Below are 27334 nucleotides of genomic sequence, written 5' to 3' on the forward strand. Positions count from 1 at the left end.
ATGGCAAGGTGGTTGCTGCAGCTCCAAACTTTATATGGAGTCAGAAAAACATTCTGGGAGTAGGGGAGGATTATTTCATTTTATATGTCTCTGTTTATCAATGTTTATCAATGAGAGCACATCTCATTAATCAGTAGTGAAAAAAAAAGGAAACTTGGCAAAGTCTGAACATTTGGTTCCCCTCCCTGATCCATTCCACGTGGCCACTTGGAGAAGGGAAGACGGCTGAACAACATTGAGGTTCTGCTGGAAAGGAGGAAGGCAAGTGAAGCATTAGTGTTTGGTCTACCAGGTGGTTAATGTATTTTCCAAGCAGCTGAAGTTTGAGCACCCCTGAATAAGGGCGTTATAACTCATAAGTTAGCTTTGGACTACTGAGCATATAGTGGATACTCAAAAAATATGGTAGGTGATTGATATAGAAATACCTTATTTCACATTTTACTTTAAGATGCAGGGTTGATTTTGGGGTTTTTTTCCCCCACATGAACATCGCTGAAGCATCTTCCATTTAATGGTATCTTACAATAATTATCATTGACAGCCAGTTTTCTGAAAACTTGTTGACACCTTCTGGTGAGATTAAGAAAGGTCCTGTATTCAAATTTCTTATAGTTGGTGCAATATCACTAGTTTGCTTTAACCTTAATGCAGTGGGTAGACATTGCAGTGTATGGGGCAAGGCACATAGCAAATAGCTTGTGACCTGTTACTTGACAGTAGCTACTTTCATTTCCAAAAAATGAAAGTATTTGACCTTATGTTGTGTTTACTTGCTCTCACTGATGTCAATGGGTTGTACAGGACCTGGTGACCCCATAAGTCAACTATTAAGCTAGAGGTCAAGAGACCAATTTTTTTTCTCATTACGTTCACAGAGCTAGGGAACTTCAGATATTAGGACTTGATAAAAAAACAAGTAGTGTTTTCATGCAGGAATTTGTTTCCAACACTTCTTGGGAAATGCATGTTTTTCTGAATCCTAAGAAAAGTAAGTCAAGAAATCAGAAAACCGGAAAAAATTATTCTAGTTCTCCTGTTAATCTTAACAGTCAACACAGAAACATGGGGACTTCCTGGCGGTCCAGTGGTTAAGACTCCACGTGTTCACTGCATGGGGCACAGGAACAGTCCCTGGTCGGGGAACTAAGATCCCACACACTGCATGACGTGGCCAAAAAATGAATTGAAAACAAAACAAAACAGAAAAAAACAGAGAAACATGACTGCTTTGGAAGAATCCACTAATGGCAAGTTGAAAGTATAAACTGGAAATGCTGGTACCTTGAATCAAAGGTTAAGATCAATGGGAGCACCTTGAAAAGAAGCAGTTGCAGTCAAATCAGCCCTGGCTGTAGCTGTTGCCATTTTATAAGTATGTGTTCATGGCCCTGTCTGCTGCTATGTAAATATTAATGAGTCTATACTATACTATACAGGAATCCTGTGAGTGGTGCTCCAAGAAATAGGAAGTTTCAAAAGCAAAAGAATTCCTCATATTGGCATTTTTTAAAATAGATTTATTTTTGGCTACGTTTGGTCTTCATTGCAGCGCACGGGCTTTCTCTAGTTGTGGCGAGCGGGGACTACTCTTCGTGCACGTGCTTCTCATTGCGGTGGCTTCTCTTGTTGCGGAGCACGGACTCTAGGCGCACGGGCTTCAGTAGTTGTGGCGAGCGGGCTCTAGAGCGCAGGCTCAGTAGTTGTGCACGGGCTTAGTTGCTCCACGGCATGTGGGATCTTCCCGGACCAGGGCTCGAACCCGTGTTCCCTGCATTGGCAGGCGGATTCTTAACCACTGCGCCACCAGGGAAGTCCCCATATTGGCTTTTTTTTTTTTTTTTTTTTTTTTTTGCGGTACGCGGGCCTCTCACCGCTGCGGCCCCTCCCGCCGCGGAGCACAGGCTCCGGACGCGCAGGCCCAGCGGCCACGGCCCACGGGCCCACTCGCCCGGCGGCAGGCGGGATCCTCCCGGACCGGGGCACGAACCCGCGCCCCCTGCATCGGCAGGCGGACTCCCACCCACCGAGCCACCAGGGAAGCCCCCCCATATTGGCATTTTTGATGTGATTCCATGTAGTGCTATAAACCTTACTAAGAGTTCTAAGTGTACATTATTCAACTATTACCCAGTAATGTTCACAGCATTTTCCAGTATTTGAATATTCACTGTAGGCTACAGTTCTTGTAAATACTACAAACTAACCAAAAATTTTAAAAGATATATAACTTTATTAGAGTTTGAAAAATATTGTAAGTGTTTAAAGAATAACTTGAGATTTGGGGAATTCCTGAGAATTCCAGTTCCTCGTTTGTGAATCCTGGAGGTTAATATATGTCAGGAGTTCAGAAACACTAGTACGAAGAGGTCAAATTTGTGCCTAGAATTTGAGTAACTCATGTGGGTTTGAGTTTTCAGCAGCAGTTCCATGAAGGGCCAGAAGGTGGAGGTGGTGCTTCATGCAAGTAGCTGGTTTATTCTCTTAACAGTTAAGTATCACTCTTCACTCTTGAGAGCAGGAAAGTTTTTTCCTTTGCTTAGTAAGGAAATTTCAGAAACGTCCACACATCCAGCCTATCTTCAAAATATTTAAGGGAGAAGTAGTACTACACAAACTCTTATTGAAAACAGAAGAGAAGGAATTCACCAGTAAAGCCATCTGGGGCTACAGTTTTCTTTGTTGATCTTTTTTTTTCCCCCCCTTAAAATTTATTTATTTATTTTTGGCTGCGTTGGGTCTTCGTTGCTGCGAGCGGTCTTTCTCTCTAGTTGTGGCGAGCGGGGGCTACTCTTCGTTGTGGTGCATGGGCTTCTCATTGCAGTGGCTTCTTTTGTTGCAGATTACGGGCTCTAGGCGCACGGGCTTCAGTAGTTGTGGCTCACGGGCTCTAGAGCGTAGGCTCAGTAGTTGTGGCGCACGGGCTTAGTTGCTCCACGGCATGTGGGATGTTCCCGGACCAGGGCACAAACCTGTCCCCTGCGTTGGCAGGCCAATTCTTAACCACTGCGCCACCTGGGAAGTCCCAGGGAAGTCCCTGTTGATAGTTTTTTAAGCTACAAATTCTGTTTCTTTAATACTTAAAATACCTATTCAGGTTATTTTTACCTGAATGAATTTTGGTAGTTTGTGTCTATCAAAGAATTTGTCCATTTCATCAGTGTTCTTGATTTCAAGAGCATAAAGTTTTTTATACTGTTCCCTTATTACCCTTTTAATGTCTGTAGAATCTCTAGTGATGTCCCCTCTTTTATTCCTTTTTTTTTACTCTCTTTTGTCTTGGTCTGCCTAGAAGCTTTTCAGTTTTATTGGCGTTTTCAAACAACTCTTGTTTCAGTGATTTCTTTTTCTTTTGTTTTCCTGCTAATTTAATTTCTGTTCTTTATTTCCTTTTACCCAAGTTTATTTACTCTTTTTTTTCTAGTTTCTTAAAGTAAATGCTTAGACCATTACTTTGAGGCCTTTTTCTCTTCTAATATAAGCATTTGATGCTGTAACTTTATCTTTAAGCACTGCTATAGCCACATCCCCAAACTTTTGATATGTTGTACTTTTATTTCCATTCAATTCAGAATGTTTTTCATTAATTATGGAGAATTCTTGGCCATTTTCTCTTAATATATTGTCTCTCCTTTGCTGTCTTTATGGCTGTCTAGTTGACACAGTTTGAACCATTCCTTTTTTATCCCTGTGTTTCTTAACCTTTTTTTTATAATGGCAATCTCATTGTTCTTAAAAACTCTGGTTAATTTTCTCAGTTCTGTCTTTAAGTTTTTCAACCTTGCCTAAATTCATCTATTAATAGTTTAATTTTAAGGACTATATCTGAAAAGTCTAGTAATTAAAAAAAAATCTGTCCTTTTCCACATTAAACAGAATTTTGTACTCTATTTTGTGAAAAAAATTCGTGGTATTGTCCTTCTATTTGTATATCTGCTGACTCTTACCTCAAGTAGATTGTCTGCCTTGTTTGTAAATTTTGATTGGAACATAACTTTTTGAGACTTTTTCTACCCCTTGTGAGAATCATCCCCCCCACCCCCCACCACTATAATTGTTGTGACCTGGATTGTGGAAGCTTCCCACCACAGAGGTCTTTTAAATATGTTTCAAGACTATTCATGAGCATTTTTATAGCTGCTTTAGTCTGTGTTAGATAATTTCAACATTATCTCTGTCATCTCAGCACTGATGTTCGTTCTTGTCTTTACCTGGTTTTTCATACAGTGAAGCAATTTTGGATTGTATCCTGGACATTTTTAATATGATTTTATGAGACTCTGGGCCTTGTTTAAATCTGCCAATTTGTTGGTACTTCAAATTCTTGTCTACTCCAATATGCCTGTCCCTATTTACTTTTCAGAATCCTCAAGTAGCCACTTCATGCATTCTGTCCAGGTTTTATAGCTGCATTCAGTGGGAAAGATGGGGTGGAGTATGCTTGCTTCATCTTACCTAGAACCTTCCCTCTAGAGGAATAAATTGCTTTATTCGGATCACACTAGCTCCTGACCAGTTTCTATGTTACTTTCCTAAGATTTGAACCTCAACCTTAATCCCAAACTTAAATGATGCACACAGGCCTTAGTTTGAATTCTGAGGTGAGCTGAGCCCAGAAACAAGACAAAATTCCCTGCTGTCTTCCTGTGACAGTAGACAGAATTATTTAGTTTATTCTTTCAGTAAGAGTTTTAGCTTTTTGCAGGGAGTGCAGTTTTAGTCTCACTTTCAACTCCCTTTCTATGGTGGATCCAGAGGTTTTTTTCCTATCCCCAACAGAGTATTAAAGACTTCCGCATCAAGCTCTCTGGGGCAACTGCATCTACCCCACTAGTTTTCCATATCCTTTTTGTCTCTATACCTGTGGATTTCCATTCATTCTTTTAAATATAGCTGTTCATTAAAATTTTTAAGTTTATATTTTATCTAGCATTTATAAGGGTTTGTAGCAGAAAGATTTTCAGATTTTCTTGATCACTGTCTTGTTGAAACAGAAGTACTTTCTGTACTATAAAAATTCTATAGAACTTTTCTTTTAAAAACCTACTCATATGCAAAAAACAAAATTGGAGGCCCAAATGGGATAGTAACTCATTTATTGCTAAAATTACTGGAATTTTTTTATACACACAGCTAAATATAAGTGTAAATATGTATTTGTATTTATGAGTGTTTATATTTATATATGTTTTAGGCTAGAAACTGTTGAATCAGGATTAAAAGAGCTGTTATCTCTTATGACTCTTTAGGGGGGAAAAAAACCTATGTTTGCCTTGGAAAAAGTGTTCTCAGTATAATGAAATTAATACTGCCTTCAAATTCTAACTTTTCAGGTACTGTAGAAAGGGCAGTTTTTGAGGACGAAAATAAATACTGCTCTAAATAACTAAAGAGAACTTAGGTTTGTGTGGTTACTTTTTTCTTTGTTTTGTTTGCTTGGTATCTTCTGTTTTCTTGGCATTCAGTGTGAAATTCACTAGGAATCTCAATTTATGATAGGGAGATTGCCTTTTTCTTGCAGTGGTTACTTGTCAGAAACACGTTCTGTGCTTCTTTCCTGCCAGGAATGAGTAGCGACAGTGATATTGAATGTGACGCTGAGGACGAGGAGCAGGAGGAGCGCGCCAGCCTGGGCAGATTTAGCGACTCCTTCATGGCACGGCTGCCGGATGAAGGTGCAACCCATGACGTCATTTCATGGGGATTAATTAAACCATCTCTTCTGCTGCTTCCTTTGCTTCTCTTTCTGCTTCTGCTTCTTCTGCTTTGCTGCTTCTGCTGCTTTTTCTTTTTTTAAATTATTGTCATTTGTGAGACGACATTCTGTGGGATAAACTAAATGGTGCGCGTACTGAAAAAATTTGGTAGGCGGTCAGACACCACCTAATGCGTGCTACTTACTGGGTGGAGCAAGTGTTGGCAACCTGCTTTGGTACAGCCCATGACCTGAGAATGGAAAAAAAAAAAAAAAGCCAAACAAAAAAGAATTTTCCATGGAGAACATTTGTGGCCTGCAGTGCCTAAATATTTACTATCTGCTCCTTTGTAGAAAATGTTGCCAGCCCCTGGGGAGGTTTCAGATTTTTTTTTTTTCTTTTCAGAGATATTTGTAGCCTAGCTAATAAGGGAACTTTTTTAAAGATAACTCTTTCTGACTTCTTAGAAATGCATGCTGATTATGGAATCATTGATTTTATTACCACTTCCTCCTAAAAAAGTCTCAGGAAAAAACTGACTGAGAGAAACCCATTGTTAGCATTTTGTTTTGTTTTATTTTAGGTGTACAGCATAATGATTTGATATATGTATACAGTGCAAAATGATCACCACAATAAGTCTAACGTCCATCCCCCATTGTTAATATTTTATCCAGAGACCTTAACGATCAGTCTGAGCATTCCTCTGTAAGAGTTCCTGGAATAACAACATTGTCAGGCTTATGCTAATTGTCGGCTTTATATTTTACATGTTTCTCTGATATTCTAGTGTCTTTTTTAGTACAGACTCAGTCACTTGATGATTTTTTAGGTATTAAGGTACTCTTAGCAATCTTCTCTGCTTATAGAAGCAGCAGCCAAATTTCAGGCAAGTTATCTTGAGTGCCGATGAGTTTTTGTAGTGATATTTGCATGCGCAGTTTAATTGGCTTTGAAATACATTTTATATTTACAAAATCAGTCTTTAGAGTGTACATCGTCATCGTTTCCTATTCCCTTCTTTAGCTGCTCCCATAGTGTCCCCAGGGCGACAAAGTCAGGCAATGCCTTTCAACCTCTAATTGTGGGCGTCTATTACACATTTTGGTTTTTTCTCCTTTATTTTCCCTTTGTGTTTGTTACACTTGACTCAGATCAAAAATTCTCTAAAAATAGAGATTTGTTCACAACCCAGCACATCTTTATCACTTAAATAACACACTTGGTAAGATCGTTTGGAGATAAGGAAAAGAAAATACTGGTCTTTTAAAAATGTTAACTCTTTTTTTTCTCCTAGATACACGTTCCAGTTTTCCTGATGGTGAACAAATAGGCCCTGAAGATCTCAGCTTCAATACTGATGAAAGCAGTGGAAGGTAATTTTCAAATCAAGAAAACTGACTTGCAAGCTACCTTGAATTTTGCTGTAGTTGGTGCTCAAACTTGTCAACAGTCAGATAATCAGATTTGGTCTTATTTTTTTCATCATCTCTACTTGAAATAGTAATTCTGAAACTTTAGAAAGTAGCACAATTCTAGTGTAAGACATTAGTACACAGGAAAAAGTTGTGTGGGAAGAATTCTGTGTAATGTAATAAAATAACAGTGTAGCCTCAATTAATTTAGTAAATAGTATATTCATAAAAGGCAGTTTGTCTACTGTAACAGAAGGGCAATTAACTGCCAGGAAACGTACCTGGAGACAGTGCATGCACTCAGTAACCTGCTCAGCATCGGTGCTCTTCTGTCTTGGCTAGACACTCAGTTGTGTTTAAATGACCACCTTTATATTTTGGGTTTTAATTATAGTTTATAGTTTCACTAGTGCCTGTAGATTAGTGAGCAGAAATATTACTAATGTGTAGATTCTTCCCTGTAGACACTTTATGTGGATAACTGAAGTAACACTAGACTGAATCTCCTCTTTGGAATATGTTGACTGACTGAGGTTAATTTATTTATCTTTTCTTGTTTGTTCAAGTGCAGGCACACTAATTAATGACACCTAAGCTTTCTTTTGTGTGACCTTTACAAATGTAATTTTAAATGAATTAAGTTAATATGGATTGGTTATGTTTCTGGTCGTATGAACACATGTAAGAACACTTAAAATTATTTCGTTTTTTCTGCTTCTTACTAAACAATTATAATGTAACGGGTATTTTAAAACCCTGTTTTCTCCTTTATTTTCATTAGTTGGACATTGATTTCAGTGTCAATACATTTAAAGATTCTTATATATTGTACTGTGGCTTACATGAAACTGTGGTATAAAGTTTACTTTCATACTCAGAAATAGTCCAAAATAATTGCCAAACTTTATCATTGTGCTCTTGCATTTGTTTTTGAGCTGCTATGCTATTTGTGAAAATTACACTGAAAGTTGACTAAGAGACTATTGAAAAAGCATGAATATATACACGTGAGAGGCATCTCATCTGCTTATTTTTTACTTAATGAATATTGTTCCCCTTTCCATGTCTAGTGTCTTGCCGAATGCTGTGTGATTCATGGTTTGCTTTTCTTCAAAACAATTGGCACTTTTTGTTAATAAAATGATGCTGAGAAAATGTTATGCCTCTGCAATTTATTAAAAGTGGAGCAGGAAGCCCCCCTTTTTCCTATTCCTATTGCCTGTGTATAATAGAGGCTGTTGAGCTGTAAGTAGATGCATGGGGAAGTTGGAAGACTTATTTATGATCTCCATAATGTGTAATGTGTGGTTACTTCTTCTCCTTAAATTAGTTGGAAATATTTAAGTAGTATAATCACATGAGAAGTTAAAATTTAGCATTTGCTTACTACCATGATAGCATTGGCTTGCTGTCGTATAGTTATTAGGTAGCTTATTGTGCAATGCTCTGAAACATTACTGGTAAGTTCTTCACATTTCATTTTCTATTAGCTGGAAATGTATTTATGTTCATTACATTTTGATGAGATCATATTCTAAATCAAACTTATTTCTGTGCTACATTGTAATGGGTAAAACTATAATGTAAGAATTTTGCACCTTTAGTGTTGAGCAAATCATTGTAAGAACTGATTTTGTAGAGGTTTATTTTTTAATTGAGGCTTATCAGAATTCATAAAGACAAGAGTGATTGACTTTGCTTTGGAACTCTCACTATTGCGTAGCTGTTTCTTGACCTGTATATGATATAGAACTGAGTGCTTTCCAGTGTACCTTTATAACTTATTTTCAAAATATGGAAAACCACTGTGGTTAAGAACTAAGAGAAGCCAGAGAATAGACTGTTCATTTGGGGAAATTTACTTGTAAGAGCTTTTAGCACAAGTGATTTAATCGTGAGATTCTTTTGGGTCATTAATCTAGACAATAACTTTTTTTTTTGAATTTTTGAATTTTATTTTATTTTTTTATACAGCAGGTTCTTATTAGTCACCCGTTTCATACACATCAGTGTATACATATCAATCCCAATCTCCCAATCCATCCCACCACCACCACCAGCACCCCGCTGTTTTCCCCCCTTGGTGTCTGTACATTTGTTCTCTCCATCTGTGTCTCAATTTCTGCCCTGCAAACCAGTTCATCTGTACCATTTTTCTAGGTTCCACATATATGCATTAATATACGATATTTGTTTTTCTCTTTCTAACTGACTTCACTCTGTATGACAGTCTCTAGATCCATCCATGTCTCTACAAATGATCCAATTTCATGCCTTTTTGTGGCTGAGTAATATTCCATTGTATATATGTACTACATTGTCTTTATCCATTCGTCTGTTGATGGGCATTTAGGTTGCTTCCACAACCTAGCTATTGTAAATAGTGCTGCAGTGAACATTGGGGTGGGTTCATGTGTCTTTTTGAATTATGGTTTTCTCTGGGTATATGCCCAGTAGTGGGATTGCTGGGTCATATGGTAGATCTATTTTTAGTTTTTTAAGGAACCTCCTTACTGTTCTCCATAGTGGCTGTATCAATTTACATTCCCACCAACAGTGCAAGAGGGTTCCCTTTTCTCCACACCCTCTCCAGCATTTGTTGTTTGTAGATTTTCTGTTGATGCCCATTCTAACTGGTGTGAGGTGATACCTCATTGAAGTTTTGATTTGCATTTCTCTAATAATTAGTGATGTTGAGCAGCTTTTCATGTGCTTCTTGGCCATCGTTACGTCTTCTTTGGAGAAATGTCTATTTAGGTCTTCTGCCCAGTTTTGGATTGGGTTGTTTATTTTTTTGATGTTAAGCCACATGAGCTGCTTGTATATTTTAGAGATTAATCCTTTGTCCGTTGCTTCATTTGCAAATATTTTCTCCCATTCTGAGGGTTGTCTTTTCGTCTTGTTTATGGTTTCCTTTGCTGTGCAAAAGTTTGAAGTTTCATTAGGTCCCATTTGTTTATTTTTGTTTTTATTTTCATTACTCTAGGAGGTGGATCAAAAAAGATCTTGCTGTGATTTATGTCAAAGAGTGTTCTTCCTATGTTTTCCTCTAAGAGTTTTATAGTGTCTGGTCTTACATTTAGGTCTCTAATCCATTTTGAGTTTATTTTTGTATATGGTGTTAGGGAGTGTTCTAATACATGTAGCTGTCCAGTTTTCCCAGCACCACTTATTGAAGAGACTGTCTTTTCTCCATTGTATATCCTTGCCTCCTTTGTCATAGATTAGTTGACCATAGGTGTGTGGGTTTATCTCTGGGCTTTCTATCTTGTTGCATTGATCTGTGTTTCTGTTTTTGTGCCAGTACCATATTGTCTTGATTACTGTAGCTTGGTAGTATAGTCTGAAGTCAGGGAGTCTGATTCCTCCAGCTCCATTTTTTTCCCTCAAGACTGCTTTGGCTATTTGGGGTCTTTTGTGTCTCCATACAAATTTTAAGATTTTTTGTTCTAGCTCTGTGAAAGATGCCATTGGTAATTTGATAGGGATTGCATTGAATCTGTAGATTGCTTTGGGCAGTATAGTCATTTTCACAATATTGATTCTTCCAATCTAAGAACATGGTATATCTCTCCATCTGTTGGTATCATCTTTAATTTCTTTCATCAGTATTTTATACCTTTCTGCATACAGGTCTTTTGTCTCCCTAGGTAGGTTTATTCCTAGGTATTTTATTCTTTTTGTTGCAATGGTAAATGGGAGTGTCTGCTTAATTTTTCTTTCAGATTTTTCATCGTTAGTGTATAGAAATGCAAGAGATTTCTGTGCATTAATTTTGTATCCTGCAACTTTACCAAATTCATTGATTAGCTCTAGTAGTTTTCTGATGGCATCTTTAGGATTCTTTATATATAGTATCATGTCATCTGCAAATAGTGACAATTTTACTTATTCTTTTCCAATTCGTATTTGTTTTATTTCTTTTTCTTCTCTGATTGCCATGGCTAGGACTTCCAAAACTTTGTTGAATAATAGTGGTGAGAGTGGACCTCCTTGTCTTGTTCCTGATCTTAGCGGAAATGCTTTCAGTTTTTCACCCTTGAGGATGATGTTTGCTGTGGATTTGTCATATATGGCCTTTATTGTGTTGAGGTAGGTTCCCTCTATGCCCACTTTCTGGAGAGTTTTTAATCATAAATGGGTGTTGAATTTTGTCAAAGGCTTTTTCTGCATCTATTGAGATGATCATATGGTTTTTATTCTTCAGTTTGTATCACATTGATTGATTTACGTATATTGAAGAATCCTTGCATCCCTGGGATAAATCCCACTTGATCATGGTGTATGATCCTTTTAATGTGTTGTTGGATTCTGTTTGTTAGTATTTTGTTAAGGATTTTTCCATCTATATTCATCAGTGATATTAGTCTGTAATTTTCTTTTTTTGTAGTATCTTTGTCTGGTTTTGGTATCAAGGTGATGGTGGCCTTATAGAATGAGTTTGGGAGTGTTCCTTCCTCTGCAATTTTTTGGAAGAGTTCGAGAAGGATGGATGTTAGCTCTTCTCTAAATGTTCGATAGAATTCACCAGTGAAGCCATCTGGTCCTAGACGTTTGTTTGTTGGAAGATTTTTAATCACAGTTTCAATTTCATTACTTGTGATTGGTCTGTTCCTATTTTCTATTTCTTCCTGGTTCAGTCTCAGAAGGTTGTGCATTCCTAAGGATTTGTCCATTTCTTCCAGGTTGTCCATTTTATTGGCATAGAGTTGCTTGTAGTCGTCTCTTATGATGCTTTGTATTTCTATGGTGTCTGTTGTAAATTTTCCTTTTTCATTTCTAATTTTATTGATTTGAGTCCTCTCCCTCTTTTTCTTGATGAGTCTGGCTAATGGTTTATCAATTTTGTTTATCTTCTCAAAGAGCCAGCTTTTAGTTTTATTGATCCTTGCTATTGTTTTCTTTGTTTGTATTTCATTTATTTCTGCTCTGATCTTTATGATTTCTATCCTTCTGCTAACTTTGAGTGTTGTTTGTTCTTCTTTCTCTAGTTCCTTTAGGTGTAAGGTTAGATTGTTTATTTGAGATTTTTCTTGTTTCTTGGGGTAGGCTTGTATAGCTATAAACTTCCCTCTTAGAACTGCTTTTGCCGCATCCCATAGGTTTTGGATCATCGTGTTTTCATTGTCTTTTGTCTCTAGGTATTTTTTGATTTCCTCTTTGATTTCTTCAGTGATTTCTTGGTTACTTAGTAATATATTGTTTAGCCTCCATGTGTTTGTGTTTTTTACATTAGTTTCCCTGTAATTGATTTCTAACCTCATAGCATTGTGATCAGAAAAGATGCTTGATATGATTTCAATTTTCTTAAATTTATTGAGGCTTGATTTGTGACCCAAGATGTGATCTATCCTGGAGAATGTTCCATGCACACTTGAGAAGAAAGTGTAATCTGCAGTTTTGGGATGGAATGTGCTATAAATATCAATTAACTGTATCTGGTCTATTGTGTCATTTAACGCTTGTCTTTCCTTATTAATTTTCTGCTTGGATGATCTGTCCATTGGTGTAAGTGAGGTGTTAAAGTCCCCCACTATTCTTGTGTTACTATCGATTTCCTCTTTTATAGCTGTTAGCAGTTGCCTTATGTATTGAGGTGCTTCTATGTTGGGTGCATCTATATTTATAATTGTTATATCATCTTCTTGGATTGATCCCTTGATCATTATGTGGTGTCCTTCCTTGTCTCTTGTAACATTCTTTATTTTAAAGTCTATTTTATCTGATATGAGTATTGCTACTGCAGCTTTCTTTTGATTTCCATTTGCATGGAATATCTTTTCCATCCCCTCACTTTCAGTCTGTATGTGTCCCTAGGTCTGAAGTGGGTCTCTTGTAGACAGCACATATATAGGTCTTGTTTTTGTATCCATTCAGCAAGCCTGTGTCTTTTGGTTGAAGCATTTAATCCATTCACATTTAAGATAATAATCGATATGTATGTTCATATTACCATTTTCTTAATTGTTTTGGGTTTATTTTTGTAGGTCCTTTTCTTCTCTTGTGTTTCCCACTTAGAGAAGTTCCTTTAGCATTTGTTGTAGAGCTGGTTTGGTGGTGCTGAATTGTCTTAGCTTTTGCTTGTCTGTAAAGCTTTTGATTTCTCCATTAAATCTGAATGAGATTCTTGCTGGGTAGAGTAATTTTGGTTGTAGGTTCTTCCCTTTCATCACTTTAAGCATATCATGTCACTCCCTCTGGCTTCTAGAGTTTCTGCTGAGAAATCAGCTATTAACCTTATGGGAGTTCCCTTGTATGTTATTTGTCATTGTTCCTTGCTTTCATTAATTTTTCTTTATCTTTAATTTTTGCCAATTTGATTACTGTGTGTCTTGGTGTGTTTCCTCTTGGGTTTATCCTGTATGGGACTCTCTGCGCTTCCTGGACTTGGGTGGCTATTTCCTTTCCCATGTTAGGGAAGTTCTCGATTATTATCTCATCAAATATTTTTTCGGGTCCTTTCTCTCTCTCTCTCTCCTTCTGGGACCCCTATAATGCGAATGTTTTTGTGTTTAATGTTGTCCCAGAGGTCTCTTAGGCTGTCTTCATTTCTTTTCATTCTTGTTTCTTTTTCTGTTCCATGGCAGTGAATTCCATCATTCTGTCTTCCAGTTCACTTATCCGTTCTTCTGCCTCAGTTATTCTGCTATTGATTCCTTCTAGTGTATTTTTCATTTCAGTTATTGTATTGTTCATCTCTGTTTGTTCTTTAATTCTTCTAGGTCTTTGTTAAACATTTCTTGCATCTTCTCAATCTTTGCCTCCATTCTTTTTCCGAGGTCCTGGATCATCTTCACTATCATTATTCTGAATTCTTTTTCTGGAAGGTTGCCTATCTCCATTTAGTTGTTTTTCTGGGGTTTTATCATGTTCCTTCATCTGGTACGTAGCCCTCTGCCTTTTCATCTTGTCTTTCTGTGAATGTGGTTTTTGTTCCACAGGCTGCAGGATTGTAATTCTTCTTGCTTCTGCTGTCTGCCCTCTGGTGGATGAGGCTATCTAAGAGGTTTGTGCAAGTTTCCTAATGGGAGGGACTGGTGGTGGGTAGAGCTGGCTGTTGCTGTGGTGGGCCGAGCTCAGTAAAACTTTAATCCGCTTGTCTGCTGATGGGTGGGGCTGGGTCCCCTCCCTGTTGATTGTTTGACCTGAGGCGACCCAACACTGGAGCCTACCTGGGCTCTTTGGTGGTGCTAATGGCAGACTCCGGGAGGGCTCACGCCAAGAAGTACTTCCCAGAACTTCTGCTGCCAGTGTCCTTGTCCTCCCGGTGAGACAGAGCCACCCCCGGCCTCTTCATGAGACCCTCCAACACTAGCAGGTAGGTCTGGTTCAGTCTCCCCTGGGGTCACTGCTCCTTCCCCTGGGTCCCGATGCACACACAAGTTTGTGTGTGCCCTCCAAGAGTGGAGTCTCTGTTTCCCCCAGTCCTGTCAAAGTCCTGCAATCAAATCCCTCTAGGCTTCAGAGTCTGATTCTCTAGGAATTCCTCCTCCCATCGCCAGACCCCCAGGTTTGGAATCCTGACGTGGTGCTCAGAACCTTCACACCAGTGGCTGGACTTCTGTGTTCTAAGTGTTCTCCAGTTTGTGAGTCACCCACGCAGCAGTTACGGGATTTGATTTTATTGTGATTGCACCCCTCCGACCGTCTCATTGTGGCTTCTCCTTTGTCTTTGGATGTGGGGTATCTCTTTTGGTGAGTTCCAGTGTCTTCCTGTTGATGATTGTTCAACAGTTAGTTGTGATTCTGGTGTTCTCACAAGAGGGAGTGAGAGCACATCCTTCTACTCCGCCATTTTGAACCATCTCCTACAATAGCATTTTGAGGTGTCCTTCTGTCCTTTATTTGGGGGAAGTATCCATTGTGTTTTTTGTTTTTAAATTGTAAATGTTCTTAACCCTTACTCTTATTTTTAATGACCTTGAGGTCTTTTTAGTCAGTGGATTCCCCATAATGGCATAGGGATATTTGAACTATAATACATTTTGGATCTTGAGTATTTTATTTGGCTTTTCTTTTGCTGTCAAGTTATGTATAAAAGCAATTAGGAGTGCTGCCCTTGTTTTAGATGAATTGAGAATTGGTTGAGACCCTTTTACATTGGTGGAATTTGAGTTCACTGTGTCAGCAAGACTATTTTTGGTTGTTATAGCTATAGAAAATTTTGAAGGTATTTCTTTATGGTTGCACAAAAATTTTGTAGGGAAAATTATTTGAACTTAATTGGTATATTATCTTCTCATATATTTTAGAAACCCAAGCCATTTGTACCATATTCTGATTTCTGATTCTATATTAAGAATAAAGTCTATCTCTTGAAAAGTAAAAAATGTAAGCTTCTAAAGAAATGGTTTGTAACTGCCCTCCTGGCATAAAATTCTCTATTTTTATAATTAAAGTTGATAACAGGTTTCATGAAAAAAAACCAAACTTGTAGGTAGCTAAAGGATGTACTCAAAAGCAGTTCTCCTGTGATGAAGAAAATCATGTCCTGTCTGTTTTGTTGGGCTCCAGCTCACCTCAAGTATTGTTGTTTGTGAATTTAAAAATAGTAAGAAATGGGCTTCCCTGGTGGCGCAGTGGTTGAGAGTCCGCCTGCCGATGCAGGGGACACGGGTCCGTGCCCTGGTCCGGGAAGATCCCACGTGCCGCAGAGCGGCTGGGCCCGTGAGTCATGGCCGCGGAGCCTGTGCTCTGCAACGGGAGAGGCCACAATAGGCCACAATAGTGAGAGGCCCGTGTACCGCAAAAAAAAAAAAAAGAAATATGCAGCATATAAAAATTCACACAGTCCATTGAGGTAAACCTCTGGGGTTCAGTTAACAAGTATCTGTCTGGCATTCCCTCTAGGGGTAGACATCCACCTTGTTGTGTGAATCAGAACTTTATTCCTTTTTACTGATGAATAGTATTTCACTGTATGGATGTATACGATTTATTCATTTACCCATTGAAGGACATTTGGGTTATTTCTAGTTTAGGGTGATTATGAACCTTATAAACATTTGTGTGTAGATTTTTGTGTGTGAACATAAGTTGTCATTCTCTAGGGTAATGTTTGCCTTGGAGTGGGATTGCTGGGTATGTAATAAGGAATTTGGCCTTTGTCCCTGGTTCCGGGGACATAGCCTCTTAAGTCCTTGGAATTTCCTGAGCGATAGGAGTGTCTATGTTACTTATGGTGGATCCTGATAGCTTAGTTAATGAGATGACTCAGGATAAGGACTGGCCGTGCCAGAAAGACTAACCATGTGATTAGAGGATTGGGCCGCTGAGTCACATGTTATCAGCTGAATAGTTTAGACTCATTGCTAGTGAGTCAGTAATGCTTATGTAATGGATATTGAAGCTCAGCTGAGCTTCCCTGGTTGGCAGTACTCTGTCATAAATTGATGTTTTGGGAGGGTAACATGCCCTCATCACAAGGAAGCTTCACACTGGAACCCTCCTCTACCTCACCCTATGTGTCTCTCCCTTTGCCAGGTTCTGATTGGTATCTTTTTGCTATAATAAAACTGGAATTGTAAGTATTTTCCTGAGTTTTGTGAGTTGTTCTAGTGAATAATCACACCTAGGGGAGGGTTGGTGGGGGACCCCAAACTTGCAGCTGGTATCTGAAGTGAGAGCAGTCTTGTGGCTGACTTTGCCTTTAACCTGTGAAGTTTAACCTAACTCCAGGTCGTTGGTGTCAGAACTCATTGCACTGAGTCATGTGGCAGGTATATGCTTAACCTTATAAGAAACTGCCAGGCTTCCAGAAGGCACTGCCGTTGCATTCCCACCCGCGACATATGAGGGTTTCCAGTTATGCGTATGTTAGACTGGTACTGTTCCATAGCTCTTATATGTTCTGTTCTGGATTTATTTTGCTTTTGTTACTCATTCATTCTTTTTCTTGTGTTTCAGTTAAGGTAAGTTTTATTGACTTATCTTTAAATTTTCTGATTCTCTTCTCAGCAATGGTAGATCAACTGATCAGCCCATCAAAGGCATTCATCATCTTTGTTACAGTATTTTTCATTTCTGGTATTTCTATTATAGTTTCTGTTTCTTTGCTGAAATCACCCATATGATCTTGCATGTTGCCCACCATTTCCACAACATATTAACCATAGTTATTTTAAATTCTGTCAGCTCCAAAATCCTCGGCATATCAGATTCTGGTTCTGATGGTTACTTCACTCTGTGTGTGGTTTTTTTGTTTTTGTTTGTTTATTTTTTGGAGTTCATGTTTTTTTTTAAATTTTTATTAGAGTATAGTTGATTTACAATGTTATGTTAGTTTCAGGTGTACAGCAAAGTGAATCAGTTATACATATACATCTATTAACTCTTTTTAAGATTCTTTTCCCATATAGGTCATTACAGAGTATTGAGTAGAGTTCCCTGTGCTATACAGTAGGTCCTTAATTAGTTATCTATTTTATATATTGTAGTGTGTATATATCAATCCCAATCACCCAATTTATCCCTCCCCACCCCCTTCTCCACTGGTAACTAATTAAGGACCTACTGTATAGGTATTTACAAACATAAATTTGTTTTTTATTTACAAACATAAATTTGTTTTTTACATCTGCAACTCTGTTTTGTAAGTAAATTCATTTGTACCATTTTTTTAGATTCCACATGTAAGTGATATCATATGATATTTGTCTTTCTCTTACTTCACTCAGTATGACAATCTCTAGGTCCATTCATGTTGCTACAAATGGCATTCTTTTGTTCCTTTTATGGCTGAGTAATATTCCATTGTATACATGTACCACATCTTCTTTATCCATTCCTCTGTTGATGGACGTTTAGATTGCTTCCATGTCTTGGCTATTGTAAATGGTGCTGCTATGAACATTGGGGTGCATGTATCTTTTCGAATTATGGTTTTCTCCAGATATATGCCCAGGAATGGGACTGCTGGATCATATGGTAGCTCTATTTTTAGGTTTTTAAGAAACCTCCATACTGTTCTCCATAGTGGTTGTACCAGTTTACATTCCCACCAAGCTCAAATTTAATTGGCTCAAGTTACAAAGGTCCCCAAGGAGGGCCTGGGAGGGGAGGCCACCTGGAGAGAACCTGGGAGAGGCAGGTTCCCTGCCAGTACCCACTACCCTGGTTAATTCACTCTTAAGAACACATCTTTTCTTGTTTTCAGATGCATCTGTGTATTTTGTTGAAAGCAGCACATTTTGTGTAGGGCAGTAGATTGATGAATGGTTTTTCTGCCTAAAAATGGGCAGGCCTTTCCTGCTGCTTAGACCTTTACTGCAGAATTTGAATTAATCTAGTTAGAAGTTGTGTTTGGTTTGAGGTTCATGGTTGCTGTGATTAACCTTAGTGGCTTCAAGTTCCTATAGCAATACATTGCATTCCTGATTGGGGATGGATTACCAGAGCAGTGTCTCTTCCGACCTTGAGTTTAGGGCTTCCGTTTGTACTGTGCCTCAGAGAGTTGTTAAGTCTCTGATGCTGTTGTTGCTTTCCTGTCCTTCTCCCAGAAGTGTTCTGTTATTTGAAGCTTGACTGGAGGCAGGGGAGGGACTGACATTCTCGGATTAAGGGGAAGCTTTAGGCACTGTGTGTTTCAGGTTACTGTGTCTTGATACACTTGCCCCTCCACAGCTAGTTGTAGGCCCCGTGATATTCCTGCCTCCTCAAGAGTAGGGTTTTTCTCCCCTGTTCCCTTTCATCAGCTGCAGTGACTTTTCATAGGTACCCTAAGGGTGGCAGCATTTGTGGCCCTTTTCCCCCATAGAATAACATTTATGTAGGAGAGATGGGAGAAAGGGTCTGATAGTTTCTTGATTCTCCCACATCCCACTGCTGGGTCTGAACCACAGTTGACCCTTAGGGCCCTTTCCAGTCTTTTCTTTGAGCACCTGGTAGAGTTTGCAAGAGAGTGCAGACTCCACTAATTTCTGCAGCTCCCAGGACTTCCCACTGTCCTGTCAGCACCAGTTCATTACTAACTCATGCTGAACAGTTTCTTCCAGTGTCTGCTTATAGCTATCCTATGTAAACGAGTGCCGACGGCTCGTCTTTGCAGGCAGGTGCCTGCCCCTCTTTAGATTTGGACCAGTTGCAACCTCAGCTCTTTGAAAAAAGTCATAATTTGAAGTTAATCTGGACTTTTATTTACTTTCTTTTGTAAGGGTGGAAGCAGTATTCCCTTTAGCTCTGCATTTCAGAATTGGAAGCTGGAAGTACTGTGGTTTTCAAAATATATATATTTTTTGAATTAAAAACATAAGCGTAATTAATTTCGCATTCACAATTCAGAAAGTAATGAGCCATTCTTAGTTTTCTATCCAAAAGAATTTTTTATTTTTCTTTTAATTATAAAGGTGATAAGATTATAGAAAGTTCGGGAAGTACAAAACTGAAAGAGCCATGCGTGTGTTTCTGTTCCTCTTAGTCCTTTCATAGTGATATTTTTAGATTTCCCCTCATTTATCGCTAGTTCCCATATTAACATACAGCCATACATGGCTTCATAGTCTTACAGAAGTTTCATAGAAGTTTTAAAATTCTGTCTAGGGAGGGTTAAGAGCAAATGGTGACATCTGTCATTGTATAGTTTGGGACATAAATTATATGGACTTCTCTGTTTCTAAAAACCTTTTTCTCCACTTGGCACATTTATGTGTTTTTTTCCTATTACAGAGAGTCTTCTCTTCCATTCCTGCAGAGCCTCTGCCCAGCCAGAGCCCTTGCCTGAGTCCCGCAGGGCAGTTAAGTCTGTCTCCTTATGTGCCTCCCTGCCATTCAGTTTCATTTGATCCCACAGCAACTCTTATTGGCTTAATTGCCCACCCTGAATGCCCTAGCTCCAGGATCTCCCAGTGTTAACAACTGGCAGGGACAACTTTTTCATCTTGGGTTAAATTCCAGTTACTCATTTGAAAGATGGTTTCTCCAAATACATATAATTCCTGACATATTTCACATTTATTTTTTCCCTAGTCCTAAAGCAGGATAAGAAAAATCAGAACCTGTGTGTGAAGGGCCCCTGCTTGCACCATGAAGCAGGGCACATCTCATCCGGAGGTTTCATGACTGGGGGTCTTAGGCTCAGCATAAGCAGCATGCTAAACTCAGCTGCTCAGGGCGAGAGCACTTTTCTCCTGATCACCACTTAACAGTTTTGGGTCTCAGAGAGGAATTAGATTTGTTTGAAATATAAATTAAAAAGGATCTTCCATGAGATTATTCCTTGGCCAAGCAGAAGTAGGTTTTCCTAAAGAAGTGCAATGGAAGAGTGTTCTTTACTAATTGCTGTTAAAATGACAGACGACAAACTTGTAACGGAAAAAGGAAATGAACAATTAAACACCTTATTTCAGGCAATCATACTTGATAATTTGGTAATTTAGATAAATTTCTATTAAATTCAAATGAGTTCAGTATACTTAGTGGTTTGCTTAATATCTTGCTGTGTGCTACTGCTTCAGAAAGGCATGTTCCTTTTGAACTAAGAATACTAATAGGGGATTTTTTTCAAGTATAAATAATACTTATCATAATATTGCTTTTCTTTCATTCCCTGCTTTAGCAAACTCTTGCAAGTACATGATTCTTGCAGACCTTCACTTTGTTTTCTCAATTATTCCTTCTTTGGGGTCTATATAGAGTCATACTAAGTACTTGAATGAATTTAAGTAATTAGGAGTTTAAGGTTGTTATAACTATGAAATTAATTTTCTAGGAATTAATGGTGGGGAGAGGAGGGTAAGAATGCAGTGTATTGATTAGGTTTACTTATTTTTCAGGTTTAATGCCATTCCCTTAGACGGAGATGTCTTGTTTTATCAGCTTTATTTCTGTCCCCCACATTGTCCTTTCTTTCTCTTTTTATCTCCTGTTACTCTCTTAAAGCATTCTTCCTGACAGACTTTCAGCCACAATTCACCTGATTATTTCCTTTCTTCCAGTTTGAAACGAAAAGGGGAAAAAGACTTAAGGGAGAGGGAGGAACTTGGGCTGGACTCAGAGTTTGAAGAATAAAGTAGTTGGAGATTGGCGGAGTCAGCACTTAGCCGTTGGCAGGTCCTGTTCCTCATTTCATCTCTTTTAGGATAACCCGCTGCCCCCAACATTTAAACTGATGGGGGAAACGTGTAAGATGAGCTATATCTCTTCTGGTTTTTCTGGGGAGAGAATAACAGTTGCAGCAGCACTTAGCAAACTTTCTTTTTAAAATGCTCCCACTTTAAGAGGTTTAGAAAACTGCCACCTCAGGATTTTATTTTCAGCTCTGAGGGAATCACCCTAAATCCCAGCACGAAATAACCTTCCTTTGAATAAAAAAGACAAATGCCTAGTGGTTTTAAGTTGCTGGGTTTTATTAAGATATTGGCAAAATTCCAACATACTTCTTACCTGAATGAACAGTTTTAATAAAATATGAAGGATCACTCATGATTACAACTGAACTCAAAAGTGAGCTGTAGAGAAGATTTATAAATTGATAAATTTGCTTGGTAAGAAATGATTCACTTCATTTGCTCCACTCCATAGAGAATTCTTCTTTGCAGAGAAATGTCATGAACAAGAGAACAAAGCCTGTCTCTCACCAAAGAGCACCTAGAGTAAGAGGTAACACTGACGTGTCTGTACGTTATTTCATACATCAAAGTTTATCAGAGTATTTTCCTTTTCCAGAACAACTGCTGTGTCAGTCTGGAGCTCCCTATCTTAGTTCATATTTTCTGATTAGTACAATATAGTCGTCTTTAAAACAAGATAAAATGCTGCTAGAGGAAGTAACAATTATTTTTCAACACGGTACCATTTCTGGGAAATAGTCATAACACTGGAAGTATCTCGTTTTGGAAAAAAGCATTTAAGCTATTCACGGGTCAGAACAGAAGAGTGGGTATCTGTCCTTTACCGTCATGTGATTTTAAAAGGTGAAAAGAAGCATGTTCTTTTCTTTTTCTAATTTATGATCCAAAGACTAACTCTCCTGAATTATGGTATGACCAAAACTTTTATGGCATTGCTTCGGTGTGAATGATCACCGAGTGAACAAATTATGTTTAAACAAACATTAAAATAATAATTTAGATCACTTTCTCACAAAGCCTCAGCAAGCCTTTGATGGGGAAGGAAGTACTGGAACCACAGCAGTTTTATCTGTAAACACTTCTTTATGCATCATTTCATCTGCCCGTTGGATGTTGCGCTTCTTACTGGCACAGTGTTCCAACAAAGGAGTATGGTTGTCATGAAGATGCAGTGTGACACTATACCACCACGTTGACATTGTAGTACCACTATAAATGTGGTCAGAATCAGACTCCGTGTTGACATTGACATTGTTGACATTGTCCTTGGAAAAGGTGTTAACTTTCGAGGATCCTCCTAGTTAAATTAAATGCAACAGTAACTTTGTATTAATTCAAGGACAATGGATGGCACTTTTAGGTAAAGAAAAGTTATATACATGTATTTCCACCATCCTTTTCAGTACAGACCTAAATGGGATTAATAGCCCCAGTGTTTGGTGCTGTAGTGTTGCTTAACCTCAGATATCCCTCAAAAGTACACATCCAGAAAGTGAACAAAGGAAACCTTTAAATTAGGGACTGATTCCCTTTGAAACTCACAGTGAATGTACAAGGAGTTTGTATTGACTTCAGTTAGTGACTTGAAGTCTGTTTCCCTAACCAGCACTACACTTTCTTTTTTATATTTATTATTTCCTATTCTAACAAAACTTGAGCAAGCAGACAAGTTGATGCAGATCATGTTAAACTGTAAAAGGGATACTGCCATCTTAAGGACTGAATGTAGAACTTCCACCATCACTAAATTACACAATGAATAAAAGTACAAGACACGTAATTCAGACTGTACCTCAGCATTAACGGTTAATATATATTATATACTTTTATATCTGTCTAATATTTTTACAATCACCAGATACACCATCATTAAATACAAGTTACAGAAATGTGTAGACACCATTAGTACGAGGGGGGACTTATTGCTTACGTCAGCAAGCAGCAGATAAGGGCACAGGATTTGAACTGAAGGGAACTACTTTCTATCACCAGTGGCATTAAGATATAACACTGCATTTCACAAAGCACTGCTTTTTATCTAGTTTATAGAACCAAGAGCAGTATATATCAGACCAATAACCACTACTTTAATATGTATTATAGAATTTTAAAGGACTTACCTTACAAGTGGTACCTAACGATTCTATAAATATGCATGTCGTGAACAAATGAATAGTAGTTGCTATTTTTCACAATATTGGCTTATAACGTGACCACACTAGAACTACTTTGCTTTATTTTCTAGAGGGCTACTGGTATCAGAAATGGAGTTAACGCTGCTTATGTAGTTACACCTACAAAATTCAGACCCTTAAAGATGTGGTCTCTTAGTCCCAATTTCATCCAACCATTTTTCCCCACTGAAAAAACCTGTCATTTGTACCTTATTTCCTTTCACCTTCTTTATTCTGATCAAAATCATTAGCAACAGACAACTATAGAAAAATCTTTAAAAAATTTTTACCTTAGCTTAGTGCTTTGGGCTATAATATATACCAGTGTTCTGCTGCCTCTGTTTTCTTGCTTCCTTAGATGATAATTTGATTTGAAACTGACCCTGCACCTGATGGGTTGTTAACAAGATCTAGGCGTCCAAAAATGACAGATGTGAGTGAGGTCCATGTATGGGGGTAAAGCATCAGGATGGTGAAAAGATTCTGGTACTACGGTTGGAGCCATGGGTGCTCCCTCCTTTTCAGCCATGTGTCACAAGACTTGAGAAGAAATGACTTCAAAATAAGGGAAAACGAATACTGAAAATCGCTACTTACATCCAAACTTTAAAAAGTAAGATCTGTAGATTATCAATCTGTTGCTAAAGTGAATCTGTTTTTATTTGTTTGATAGAGCTACACTGGCACCCCAAAATACGCTGCAGTCCTCTGTTTTTAAGATCCAGGAATCTTAGTCCTCCATTATGAGTCTGGGGAACATAAAGTAATTAGTGTGTTAGTATTATGTTAAAACAGGATTGCTCAGTGCACGTTTCCCAGCAAGAGCATTTAGCACCTCCCAACAGTATGAGGGAGTGAGCCCTGCAGCAGGCAGCTCCTGTGCATCGGCGTGGCTGCTCCATGCTCGACTGGGGGAGGGTAAAATGTCACGTGGAGACACTCATGATTCTCAAAGAATCAGGCTGCCTCCCTGAACGAATCTGATTATTAGTTTATTTGCCGCCTCTAGTTGCAGATATGGTTCTGACTTGAAACTGTAGAAATGACAAAAAGCAGACAATTTCAGAGTATCAAATGTAAATAAATATTGAAAAGAGAAACGTGTACTATTTGGTCTGACGCTGCAGGACTCAAATTTACAACTAAACAGACCTCAGCTGCAGTAATCTGCATTCTCCTTTGCACCTGGCCTCTGGGCTCACTTTAGGCAGTACTTTCAGCCTCTTCCACAGCAACTATTTCATTCCCTTGGGGGAAACAATTTTATAGAAGTTAGAACTAATATTTTTCATTCTCCAACACCACTTTTTATTTGATCGTAGTACATGCCTTTGCTGTCTGAACTTTTTTTAAAAAAAAAAAAAGGCAGAAAAAAATAGAAATACTATTTGATTTTCTTTTAAAATGGCAACTTGATTCTAGTATATCTGTACCTGAAATCATCTCCATTAAAGAAGTTTACTCCTGAGATGAAGGTACAGTGAAAAACACATTAGCATCATAGGTTAAAACCAATTGACAGCAGTCTTCTAAAAAATAATAATAATTCCGTCAAAAGCACCATAACAGGTTATGAAACTCCCAAATAGCTACAGCCCTAGGAAATACTTTTTAATTCAAAAAATTTTCATTGTTGGTCTTCTATGTTACAGGAAAAAATTAGTGAATCTGTTTGACTATATACCACCTCACAAGTCTGAGAATATGACATTTTTACACTAGTTTTCTACTTTCATTGTTACCAGTTAAAACCCATGTGGCTTTTAGCCTTTTACCTACCAAAAAAGGGGAGGGGCTTTCCCTTATAGTCCCCAGTCTTTTGAGGAACATTCCCCAACTAGATCTAATTCTGCATTAAGTTTTCCAGAGATCTATTAGGCACATCAGAACAGATTTCACCTGCTGTGAGATTTCAACACTGTATCTCCTGACTGAAATAACCAACTTGCAAGCTTCCACTAGTGACGTGAAAGGGTCATGGGGTGGGGGTGGTACGTAGGTACAGAGACACGTCACTGGGACCAGGTGTATAATTTTGCTAGTGAAACCGCCAGTACTTTTTTATTAGATTGAAAACACTGTAGTGAGTTTCCTAGAGATCTATTTACATTTAAGAGTTGAGCCATCCATGGCTCATAATGAAGCACACAATATTTCAGAAATGTCTACCTTGTTTCTACTCTGATAGTGATGTCTTTACTGGGGGAGAGCTAGCTAGCCTACTTTAAAGAGAAAGTTATTTATTATATTTTAAAACTCCAGGGAAGAGCTGGGTATGGAATAGCATTACTCTTTTTAAGCTTCCCCATCATGTTTTCACTGTACCCTTTCCAACTGTTTTGTCTCCATGGTAGAGAACTTCTTAACATCCTATTTCTCTTCCCACTTCGAATAAGTGAGGACAGGCTAGTGCCTGTTTTGTGGGAAGGCTCTCGAACAGAGAGAAAAGAATAAAACTTTGGATTAAATCTGAATCCGTGCCGCCTCTTTGAGTAGTGGTAGTGTAAACGATACAATCTAGAAACTCTCTTTCCCAGGAATTTGAACTGTTCATTTTCCAACCTAGAACAAACAGGAGACAAGCTCTCCATTCTGCATATCTGCTGCCCTGTTGAACCCAAATTAAAAGAAGAGGGAAACTCTCCAGCACCACTCCGTTCAGGCAATGATGATTGAACTGATTTTTTCTCCATTATTAGCTCATTAATAAAATTTGCCTTCTTTGGTGCACCAGGACCAAACCTCTCAACTGGTGGCAAAAACTGGGCACTGTGAGGTTTGCTTGCTTCTATTTGTGTGAGATCTAGGTAGCCTGGGTCTTCCAGCACGTTGACTTGGGACCCTGGGCTCAGGCTAGTTCTATCAGTGAACGAATCCACACGCCCATCATAGCCTAGATCGGCCGGTGCTGAGCACTGGTGCTGAGGCCAAGGGCGTTTGCACTCTCCATGATTCTCCTTATCATCCCCACCATCTTCTTGCCCTCCTTGAAAAGAGTTCTCTGTCCAATCTGATTCCTCACTAACATTTACAGCTTTGTTCATGTCCCTCAGGAATACCACAATAACAGTGATGTTATCACTTGACCCAGCATCACGAGCTGATGCCACTAATTTGTGGGCAACCATGCTGCTGTCTCCATTATTCTCCTTCAAGTGATCAGACACAACTTTCACTGCCTCATCAGGGTTCACGGTGTCATAGAAGCCATCACAGGCCAGAATGAGGTAGTCTTCAGTTCCATCCAGAACAGTAGAGGCAGAATCTGCATCCCCACAGATATATGGCTTATGTTCAGCATCTCCTGTGGGCATTAGAAAATACATCAGATTTTGGTCTATCTTGCATGTAAAAACGTTTATGGCCAGCTCAAATGGCCTAAGCAGAGAAGGGTGCTCTGTTGAGGGAACAGTATCAGCAAAGACACAGAGGTAACTGTTAGGGAGTAATTTGTACTTGAATATTGGGTGCTTGGAGTGGCAACAGACTGGAGACCTGGGGCCCAACTAAGCTAGGTTTCTGTCACCAGATTACTGAGATAATTCATCATCTACAGAGCATTCTGGAACTTTCAGATCCAGAGCACTTCCAGATCCCTTGCTTGTTTATATTCGTTGTTTTCCTTTAGTACTTGGAGAGAGCCTTAGCAAACAGGTCCTCTGCCTGTTGGGTAACCAAATAACATTACTACAAGGGATACTCATTTACCTCTTTACATAAAAAACATGGAGTATTGAGCAATCGTTCCTAGTTTAGGGTATCATAATTCACTGGCAAACAGTAGTTTAAAAAAATTTTTTTTTACAAAATGCTTTATCATTCTTAAAGTGGTAGCATATAGCTTAGTGGTTAACAATGCAAGCCCTGGAGTCAGACTGCCTGCGTCCGGATCTTAGCACTTGTTACTTACAAACCCTCTTCAATTACTGTCCATTTTATTGTACTAAAATTGAACTATCTGATTAGGGGAAGATAAAATGAAG

At 38.5% G+C, this 27334-nt stretch overlaps 2 protein-coding genes across 12 annotated transcripts in view; one reads left to right on the plus strand and one right to left on the minus strand.

Annotated features, from left to right (window-relative positions):
* Window positions 1-8260, plus strand: part of TRIM37 (tripartite motif containing 37) — a 116171-nt gene extending 107911 nt beyond the window's left edge. For 7 of the 9 annotated variants that reach the window (XM_060291098.1, XM_060291099.1, XM_060291103.1 and 4 more), the window contains 2 exons: window positions 5565-5675; window positions 6994-8260. In XM_060291098.1, the coding sequence (XP_060147081.1) occupies window positions 5565-5675; window positions 6994-7076 (194 nt within the window). In that variant the 3' untranslated portion in view covers window positions 7077-8260. The remainder of the gene's footprint in view (window positions 1-5564; window positions 5676-6993) is intronic. The other 2 variants (XM_060291102.1, XM_030881749.2) reach the window with 1 other exon arrangement.
* A 14074-nt stretch (window positions 8261-22334) lies between these two features.
* The window catches only part of PPM1E (protein phosphatase, Mg2+/Mn2+ dependent 1E), a 162829-nt gene continuing 157829 nt past the window's right edge, over window positions 22335-27334 (minus strand). For 2 of the 3 annotated variants that reach the window (XM_060291104.1, XM_030881752.2), the window contains one exon: window positions 22336-26655. In XM_060291104.1, the coding sequence (XP_060147087.1) occupies window positions 25595-26655 (1061 nt within the window). In that variant the 3' untranslated portion in view covers window positions 22336-25594. Of the gene's footprint in view, window positions 26656-27334 lie in introns of all 3 variants that reach the window. The other variant, XR_009560475.1, reaches the window with a different exon arrangement.

This window comes from Globicephala melas, chromosome 20 (assembly GCF_963455315.2).
Source record: "Globicephala melas chromosome 20, mGloMel1.2, whole genome shotgun sequence".
Lineage (NCBI taxonomy): Eukaryota > Metazoa > Chordata > Mammalia > Artiodactyla > Delphinidae > Globicephala > Globicephala melas.